We start from the raw sequence: 9,738 nt of genomic DNA on the forward strand, positions 1-9,738 counted from the left end.
GGTGGGTGTGGGAGGACTTGTGCAGAGGCCGCTACACGGGCCCAGGCCGTTCAGCTCCCTGCTGCCTCCAAATCCTCACTGTGGAACAGGATCTGTGCTTGACTTGACAAAAGACCCTGATGAAAGAATTTTTCTCAACCTGTCTCTGGAGTCACACAAGGGAAGATGAGTGAAGGCATGGAGTGCATGGCAGATGTCTGTGCTTTGACCCACATCTGCTGAGGAGAAACTGCACAGGAGTCCTAGACAATCCAAAGACAGTCCTAGGCTGGATCCGGAAAAGGGAGTGGGAGAAGGAGGGGCCATGAAGGCAGGCGGGCGACCAGGGGTGGACAGGGAGTGGAGGCAGAGGGGGTTCTTGGGGCTGCCTGGGTGGGGCAGCTACTCAGCCAGCAGGCCCCTGTGGGTGGTTGTTAAAACGCTGCAATACTCAGCTGGCTGATAGCCGGCCCCTGCCCTTCCCCCGGATCTCCTGGACCTCCTCCCATAATCCAGCAACCACAGGGTGAGTATCTGGCCCAGCAGAAAGCCCTCAGACCCTTTCTCTAGCATCAATGTCCCTAACTGCTGGTAAGCGTTAGGACAGCACCCCTGTGCCTCGTGTTGGGGGCTGTGAAACAAGAGTTGAAACAGGGTCCAGGCTGATGTATCAGTCAGGATGAAGGAGAATGCACCGCCACAACAAACAGCCCCAAGGTCTTGGACCAACAAAGATTCACTTCCCACTTGCATTATGTGGGAACTTCTTCCAGGCTCAGCAGGGTCTGCTGTTCATTAGTCACTTAGGGACCAGGCCCGAGTGGGCAACCACTGTCCCCAGTGTTACCAGTTGCTGTGACAGAGGGAATGAGAACTCAGGAGGGTTCTACACTGGCCATTAAATGCCCAAAGTGGCACCTCACTCTGCTCACACCTCATTGGCAAGAACTCATCTCATGGCCCCAGCCCATCCCAGGGAGGGCAGGAAGGGCTACACTCCCGTGCACTCAGGCAGGGGGGGGACAAAGAATCATGATGGCTGGGGTAAGGGGCCAGGGGTCAGCTAGTTCCAAGGTCAGCATTCATAGGAGGGGGATTTGGTTGAGGGACACACCTCCTCTATCGGGACTATTCCCTGGGGCTTACCCCAGGCTCCCTACAGCAGACGTAGTTCTAATGCTGCACATCAACTACTTTGATCTTCAGACAACTCATTGAGGCAGGTACTATTGCCATCTTCCCCATTTCAAAGATGGGCAGACTGAAGCACAGCATCGTAGGCTAACACCCATGTCACACAGCTGGTAAGTAGGAACCAGGTCAGTCCCTCTGGATGCTGGACTGTCTCCCACACAGTCTTTCAAAGGCCCCGTCCCTGCTGGGGACCAGGACCCCAGAGCCTGGGTCAGCAGGAGCCTATGGCTTTGCAGCTTCCCCAGAGGCCAGCTGATGCCTCTCTGTTCCACTCGCAGGCGGAGCTGACAAACAGCAAATGGATGCCGAGTTGCGGAAGGAGATGATGGCCATCTGGCCCAATCTGTCCCAGAAGACGCTGGACCTGCTGGTCACCCCCCACAAGTGTAAGAGCCAGGCCCAGCCTGGGACAGAGAGGGGGGAGGAAAGAGGAGGCCTCGGGACAGCGGGGCTGGTGCATACAGGGGCCCTCACCCATGGTGAGCTCATCCTGTGCCCCCAGCCACGGACCTGACGGTGGGGAAGATCTACGCGGCCATGATGATCATGGAGTATTACCGGCAGAGCAAGGCCAAGAAGCTGCAGGCCATGCGCGAGGAGCAGGTATGGCTCCAGCCCTGACCGCCGCCGCTTCCGACGTCCATCACTCTGGGGCCACCCAGGCTGGGAGACAGTGTGTCCCTTGTCACCGTGAGGACCAATCAGAACAGTGGGATGACGTCAGGCTTCAGGACAGGTCACTGAAGAAGGAGGGCAATGCCAAGGAGACATAACCTGGAGTAACTCATTTGCTCCACCAATACTTACTGTGTGGGGACTTCCCTGGTGGCCCAGTGGCTAGGGTTCCATGCTCCCAATGCAAGGGGCCCAGGTTCGATCCCTGCTCAGGAAACTGGATCCCACGTACTGCAACTAAGACCCAGTGCAGCCAAATAAGCCAATAAGCAGAACGAATAAACTTTTTTTTTTTTTTTAAATTATTGGACACCTATGGTGTGCCAGGCACCTTTCTCAGCTCTGGGTATGCATCTGTGAGCAAAACAGACCAGAATCCCTGCAGAGCAGAGTTTCCAGTTGGCAGAAGGCTAGCAATGATAGATGATGAAATTATATAGCACTGCAGAAAAAAGTGTCATGAGAAAAAACAGGGGGTGGGCAAGGGAATGTGATTTGAAAGGGGTAATTTGGGAGGCATTGCTGAGGAAGTGACATCAGAGGAAAGACTTGAAGGAAGAGCAGAGAGAGCCAAGCAGATACCTAGAGGCAGAGTGTTTGAGGCAGAGGGAACGGCCAATGCAAAGGCCCTGAGGCAGGACCATGAGTTTGACTTTGAGAAATAGCAGGGAAGTCAATATGGCAGAACAGAGTGTGCAAGAGGGGCAGGGAAAGGAGACGAGAGTGGGGAGGTGACAGGACAGATTTTTCAGGATTTGTGGGCCTTTGACTTTTGCTCAGCGTGAAGTGGGAGCCACAAGGGTGCCTCAGGAGAGGTGGGAAGCCATCTCTTGCAGGTGTTCACTGGTGCTATGGAGGGTAAGGGCTGGAGCTGGGAACCTGGGAGGAGGCAGTGGTCCTGGCCAAAACATGAAAGCCAGGATGGGGGTCATGGAGCGGTGAGAAGTGACCTGGTTATGGATGGACTTGGAAGAGTCTAGAGGACTCACTGATGGATCAGACTTGAATGTGTGTGTGTGTCTTAAGGTGGGGGTGGGTTTCAAGAATGGCTTCTAGGATTTCACCCCAGGGGTGGGCTAAGCATACCCTCCGTAGCCTCCCCACTGCAGTCTTGAAACCAAAGCCTCAGCCTGGGACACCCTCTTCCCTCTGTCCCCGCTCCCCCCACCCCCCGGCCACCTTATGTACACATGCTGCTCTCTGCCTCCCCAGAACCGGACACCTCTCATGTTCCAGCGCATGGAGCCCCCGTCTCCAACACAGGAGGGGGGGCCTGGCCAGAACGCCCTCCCCTCCACCCAGCTGGACCCAGGAGGAGGCTTGTGAGTGTCCCTCTTGGCCAGAAGGCAGGGGAATGGGGGTGCTGGGTGCCAGGTGCAAAAGCCAGCAGAGCACCCACCGTCACCCTGGTCCCTGTGCCCCACACAGGGTGGCTCACGAAAGTGGCATGAAAGAGAGCCCGTCCTGGGTGACCCAGCGGGCCCAGGAGATGTTCCAGAAGACGGGCACGTGGAGCCCGGAGCGGGGCCCCCCCACCGATGTGCCCAATAGCCAGCCCAACTCTCAGGTACCTCCATGGCCCCACCGCCCCCTTGGCTCCCCGGCCAACCCTCCACCCCGGGGTCCCCCGGCCAGGCGGCCCCGGGGCTCACCGGGCCTCGCCATCTGCCCCACAGTCTGTGGAGATGCGAGAGATGGGCAGAGACGGCTACTCTGACAGTGAGCACTACCTCCCCATGGAAGGCCAGGCCCGGGCCGCCTCCATGCCCCGCCTGCCCGCCGAGAACCAGGTGAGAGCTTTCACCCACCACCCTGGGGACTGGACTTGGCCACTGGAGCCCCGGCTTCCCTGTGCAGCCCAGGGACCCAGGGCTGGGTGGGACTCCTGCACTCCCGGCTGCAGCAGGCAGGGTCCACACCTCTGCAACCCCCAGAAGCCCCGAGCCTTAGTTTCTCCCTGACGGAGGACTGGAAGAGGACGAGGTTCCTCTGGGGCAGGGCACCGTGGTCATCGCCACGTGGTTTGTCTCTGCTCCGTTTGGGGATGCTGAGGCTGGAGGATGTGGAGGGAGGATGGGAGGGGATGTGTCAGGCCCCGGTGAGAGCTGCAATGAAGAATATACATGCACGCACGCACGCATGCGCACAGAGGCGCATGCACACAGGGATGGGTGTTCTCATACATCGTACATGCTCTGGGGAACTTGGCAGGTCCCGGGACCTGGTAGCATGTCTGGGGTGGGGCCTGGGGGTCGTCCCTCTGTCTGGTCTCTGTGAGAGCCGCTGGGGAGAAGCAGGTGTGTGTGCCTGACGCGTGTCTGTGTGTGGCTGCTTTACCCAGCTGCAGGGCTTGGTTTTGGGGGGGGAGCGGGATCCCACTGCCCCTGGCCCACCAGGACAGAGGGGCCAGAAGCATGGCTGGGCTGCCCACCCAACCTGAGAGGCAGGGCGGCATGTCTGACTGTGGCAGGCTGCCCGTGTGCTGTGCCGTGGCATTTGCACGGGGAGCGGCAGGGCTGTGCTGTGCCTGGCCGGGGCCAAGGTCGCCCAGGGGCGTGGCCTCGGGCTGCTGGGAACTCGGGTGGGAGGCACCCAGCCTGCATGTGACTGTCCAATCCCATCCCGAGGGGCCCCCCCAGAGCCCCACCAGGACTGAGCTTCTGGGCCTCAGGAGGAGGGGGGCACAAGCCAGCTGACGGCCACCCCACCCCGCCCCCGAAGCTTTGAGTGTCAGCGGAGCCAGGGCTGGGGCGCATTGCATGAGGCAGAGTCCAGGGCCAGGCGCCTGCGGCCACGTCGCCCCATCTGTCGTCTCGTGCCTTTGCCACCTGTGTGCTCCGTCCCCAGGGGAGGAAGACCAGCCGGGCCTGGGGTCGCCCTCGCACCGGGCCGCTAACCTCTCTCTGCCTCCCCCTTCCCTTCCCACCTCAGGTTCTTCTCTCTCCCCGCCCCTGGCATTCTCCTCCATCTCCCACACACCTCCCCCTCTCCCTCTCGGCTTTTATATTTATTTCCTTCTTTCTGTTTTTTCTGTGTGCACCATCCCGTGGGGCTGTGACAGAGGAGAAGGGGCCGGCCACGTGGGAATAACCTCAGTGTATGTACCGCGCCCGCCCGCCGCCCAGCTGGGCTCCGGCCCCCTCTTCCCGCCCACCCCCCCTCGTGGGAGTCCTGTCATCTCTCCGGGTCCTCGGACCCCACCCTTTCTTTGCAGACCGCACCCCCTGCCCCCCACCCCGTGGAGCCCCATCCTCATGTGTTGTGTTCTCTGTGTGGCCCACGTGTGCCCTGGAGGGGTGACCCCGCCCTGGCCCCCCCTGCCTCCCACCCTCTCTTCAGAGCAACCCAAGCCTGGCGGGCGGGCGTCCATCGTTCCAAGAAGCCTGACCTGCAGCCCTGCCTGGCTCACTCCTTCTTGGGGGCTCTTTCCCGTGACACCACCCATGAACCTCAGGTCCCACAGCCCCGTGTCCCTTAAAAGTCCAGTCCCAGGTAGTGCCACTGGGCCAGGCCCGGGGCAAGTCTGCTCTGTCTTCCTTCTCTCCTCCCCCAGCCGCAGGGAACCCAGTTCCACCCAAGGGTGCAGCAAACACACAGGCCCCCAGGCTGCAGGCCAAGGATGAAGAGAGCAGGTCCCCCCGGGGGGTCTCAAATGCCAGGCCAGCCCCTCAAAGGCTTCCCATAGAAGCTGGACTCAGGTGGGCAGGAAAGTCCGGTCCCAGTTGGCCAAGGAGGACTGTGTGCTGGGTGCCTGGCCCTGGGCCCATAGGCCTGACAGCAAGGAGGGGCTGAGGCTCCTCACCCGCTTTGGAGAGCAGGCCCGGCTGCCCAGGGCCCAGGGCTCCCAGGTTTGTACTCCGGATGGAGAAGCTCTGCCCTTCAGCTGGCCTGCCTGTCCCAGCAGGAGGTGGAGAGGACGGGGCCTCCTGGCAGAAGCCAGGAGGAGCTGGGGAGGGGAGAGAGGAGTCCTGGAGGCTCCCCCCACCAGACCCCACCCCCAGACGGTCACAGCCCCATCACTGATGGCGGATGGGGCAGACCGGGACTGCTGCATCCCAGCCACTGACCCCGGCCCGCCGGCCTGTTCCCCCCCACCCCAGACCATCTCAGACACCAGCCCCATGAAGCGCTCGGCCTCCGTGCTGGGCCCCAAGGCCCGGCGCCTGGACGACTACTCCCTGGAGAGGGTGCCGCCCGAGGAGAACCAGCGGCACCACCAGAGGCGCAGAGACCGCGGCCACCGCACCTCCGAGCGCTCCTTGGGCCGCTACACGGATGTGGACACAGGTGGGCCGCCCCGCAGGGCCCAGGGACGGGAGGCTATGTAAGGGGGCAGAGCAGGGGAGCTAGGGGGAGAAGGTGGAGCAGGGGGAAGACTGAATAAGAAAAGACAGAAAGGCCTGGACAGGACCACGGGGGACCGAGATGTGCCAGCTGCTGCTCACAACCTGCTGGCGAGCTCCCCCCACACACACCCACCAGGCCATCCTGGGCCCAAGGGAAGGTGCCCACTGGGCCAGCAGTCCCGCTTGGAAGCCGCCCGCGTGCACGTCCCATGCCACCCTCTCCTCACAGCCTCTGTCTTCTCTGACCCCATGCGGCCCCAGGCTTGGGGACAGACCTGAGCATGACCACCCAGTCTGGGGACCTGCCATCAAAGGAAAGAGACCAGGAGCGGGGCCGGCCCAAGGACCGGAAGCATCGGCAACACCACCACCACCATCACCACCATCACCCCCCGCCCCCCGACAAGGAGCGCTACGCCCAGGAGCGACCTGACCATGGCCGGACCCGGGCCCGAGACCAGCGCTGGTCCCGCTCACCCAGTGAGGGCCGAGAGCACATGGCCCACAGGCAGGTGGGTGTGGCAGAGGCACTGTGGACCGGACGGGGAGAGGATGGGGGGGCCACAGCCCCACAGCCCCTCTGGGCGGGGTTCCCGACTCCCGCTGTGATCTCTGACTTGCCCACCACCGGGCTCCCGAAGCCAGGGGTTGGGCCCGGGCAGGGGTGGGCACTGCCCCCTGCCCCTCTGGCTCCCCACTCTGCACCCCAGTCCCCCTGCCCACCTGCCACCCCGCTCCCCGCCGCCCGCAGCTGCTTCCTCTTTGGTTGTGGATCACGTTTGAGTTTCGGGCCAGCAGTGGTCTTTACGACTCACGCCCACCCTGGCTACCTTCTGCCTTTTGCTTTCCTTTAACCCGGCTTCCGTTTTTTGTTTCAATTATGATTTCTGTGCTCTGGACGCCTGTGAGTAACTTTTGAAACTTCTGCTATTTTTAAACCCCGAAACTTACAAAACTCCATTTCTCATTTCTCTTTTCACTTTGTTGTGTTGGTTTTCGACTTCCCCCCACCCTCCTTGTCTCTCTCTCCTCCTCCTCCTTCCCCCCTCCTCCCCCTCCTCCCACCTGTGGCTGTTGCTTTTTTCCTTTTTTTCCATTTGAACGTCCTGTGTGTCCCTCCCACCCTCCTCCTCCCCGGTCCTCCGGATTTTCCTTCGCTCCCCACCCTCCCGTCCTCTGTGTCTCCTCCCGTCTCCTTCTGGTTGATTTTGTTGTATCTTTTTTTTTGATTTCCTTTGTTTCAATTTTCGTGTAGGGCAGTAGTTCCGTAAGTGGAAGCCCAGCCCCCTCAACATCTGGTACCAGCACTCCGCGGCGGGGACGCCGCCAGCTCCCCCAGACCCCCTCCACTCCCCGGCCGCACGTGTCCTATTCCCCGGTGATCCGTAAGGCCGGCGGCCCGGGTCCCCAGCAGCAGCAGCAGCAGCCCGCGGCGCGGCCGGGCCGAACGGCCCCCAGCGGCCCGCGGAGGTACCCGGGCCCCGTGGCCGAGCCCCTGGCCGGGGAGCGGCCGCCCACGGGAAGCCACGGCAGCAGCCGCTCGCCCGCGATGGAGCGGCGGGTCCCGGGCCCGGCCCGGAGCGAGTCCCCCCGGGCGCCGTGTCGCCACGGCGGGGCGCGATGGCCGGCGTCCGGCGCGCACGCGGCCGAGGGCCCCCCGGGCCCCCGGCACCACCACGGTTACTACCGGGGCTCCGACTACGACGAGCCCGACGGCCCGGGCGGCGGCGGCGGGGAGGAGGAGGAGCCCCGGGCCGCCGCCTACGACGCACCGCCCCCCGCGCGCCACGCGTGCTCGCCCAGGACTCCCCGGGCCGCGGGCCCGGCGTGCGCCTCGCCTTCCAGGCACGGCCGGCGACTCCCGAACGGCTACTACCCGGCCCACGGACTGGCCAGGCCCCGCGGGCCGGGCTCCCGGAAAGGCCTGCACGAAGCCTACAGCGAGACCGACGACGATGACTGGTGCTAAGCCCGGGCGAGGTGGCGCCCGCCCGGCCCCCCCACGCACCCCACGCGCACGCCCCCCTCGGGGAGGAGCCGCACCGGCCGCGGGGCCACCTCGCTGCCACCTGCCCAGCACACGGGGGCGGGGAGGCCCGGGAGGGCCCAGGAGAGGACCAGCCGGACGACCCCGGACTCTGGAGGGAGTCCCCAGGGCCGGGACACACCAGGGTGTCCCGGAAAGACCCTCCCGGGCAGCGACGGCGCCCCCCACCCAGCCCCGATCCCCCACGACGACGGCGGGGGGGCCCTCGGGGGCAGACAAACCACACAGCCAAGGGATTCGAATTAACTCAGCCATTTTTGGAGAACCTTGGGGAAAATGGAAATTTCAAAAAAAAAAAAAAAAACATTTTTAAAAGAAAAACGGGGAGAAAAAAAATTGCTTCTATTGATGAGTTTTATCATCTCAATTGAAATCTTTCCTTTCCCTGGTGAACGCGTGCTGGTGGCCCGTGTGTGTGGCTAGAAGCCGGAAGCCAAGAGGAAACCCAGCGTCCCACACAGACCTCCACCAGACACACTCATACCCCACACACGTTCTCAGACACACACAGGAGTGCTTGCTGGTTATACCAAACCCTACTATTACTGCCTGCAGAAATCAATTTAAAAAAAAATAAACAATTTTAAAAAGGACAAAAAAATTAATGATTGAGAAAAGAAGCATTTTTTTTGACATTTGGTCCTGCTTGAAATAACAAAAGAAAAAAGAAAAAAAAACACCACCACCGATTTCCTTTGCTTCTTTTTTCCTTTTTCCTACCTTGTTTGAAAACTGTGGGCTTGGGACTGTGAATTATTGCATGACATTCAAAAAGAAAAAAAAAAAAAATAAAAAAAGTTGAATCAAAGGGCTTCTGTATTGGAGTGGTCTTTATAGCTTCTGCAAAGTACTCCCCAGGTCTCTTTGTAGGGACCTTGGTAGGAGGCACTTGGAAAGTGGTTAAGGATGAGAAAGCCGTAGCTCTTCAACCAGGACTCTTTGCAGGAAAGTTAAAGCCAGAGACGCTGGCTGGGTCTTTACCTGGTTGTCCTGGATGGGGGACAGCAGGGCAGTAGAGCCCCACCACCACCCCCCCAATGCCTCCACCCTCAGACCACCCCCACCCCACCTCCCCACGGCTCCACAGTCTGCTGGATAGTATTCCTGCATGATCTGGCCAGTGAGACCCCAAGGAAAGTGTGTGAGGCCTCAAATATTAGCAAAATTCCTATTGGAAACACCCTGCAGGAGGTACCTGGAGGTCTAGCTCAGGACCCCCAAGTCCAGTGGGAGGTGAGCCCCACCCGAGGCCTCTGGCACTCCCATCCCACCCAAGAAGTTGCTTCTGAAGGGCTCCACCCCAAGCTGTATCCCATTTCATAGACTTTCCTGAGATGCCCCTGAATTCCGGCAGCCATTGGAGAGTCCTAGAACTTAGAGGTCAAGGTTCAGAGCAGCCTGTAGGTAGCAGAAGAGGGTCATGGCGAGTTCAAGGTGAGGGCAGCATATCAGAGGCGGGGGTGGGGTTCTTAAGAAGGGTCTGATAGCCTGTCCTCC

At 61.1% G+C, this 9,738-nt stretch overlaps 1 protein-coding gene across 10 annotated transcripts in view; it reads left to right on the plus strand.

The window, feature by feature from the left end:
- CACNA1A (calcium voltage-gated channel subunit alpha1 A) overlaps positions 1-9,049 on the plus strand; it is a 349,330-nt gene extending 340,281 nt beyond the window's left edge. For 6 of the 10 annotated variants that reach the window (XM_043911278.1, XM_043911279.1, XM_043911285.1 and 3 more), the window contains 9 exons: positions 1,452-1,559; positions 1,676-1,776; positions 3,061-3,170; positions 3,277-3,415; positions 3,525-3,638; positions 4,910-4,945; positions 5,949-6,135; positions 6,456-6,706; positions 7,450-9,049. In XM_043911278.1, coding sequence (XP_043767213.1) covers positions 1,452-1,559; positions 1,676-1,776; positions 3,061-3,170; positions 3,277-3,415; positions 3,525-3,638; positions 4,910-4,945; positions 5,949-6,135; positions 6,456-6,706; positions 7,450-8,163 — 1,760 coding nt within the window. In that variant the 3' untranslated portion in view covers positions 8,164-9,049. The remainder of the gene's footprint in view (positions 1-1,451; positions 1,560-1,675; positions 1,777-3,060; positions 3,171-3,276; positions 3,416-3,524; positions 3,639-4,909; positions 4,946-5,948; positions 6,136-6,455; positions 6,707-7,449) is intronic. The other 4 variants (XM_043911282.1, XM_043911284.1, XM_043911288.1 and 1 more) reach the window with 3 other exon arrangements.
- Positions 9,050-9,738: the final 689 nt, after the last annotated feature.

The sequence above is a fragment of the Cervus elaphus genome, chromosome 9 (genome assembly GCF_910594005.1).
Source record: "Cervus elaphus chromosome 9, mCerEla1.1, whole genome shotgun sequence".
In the NCBI taxonomy this organism is placed as follows: Eukaryota; Metazoa; Chordata; class Mammalia; order Artiodactyla; family Cervidae; genus Cervus; species Cervus elaphus.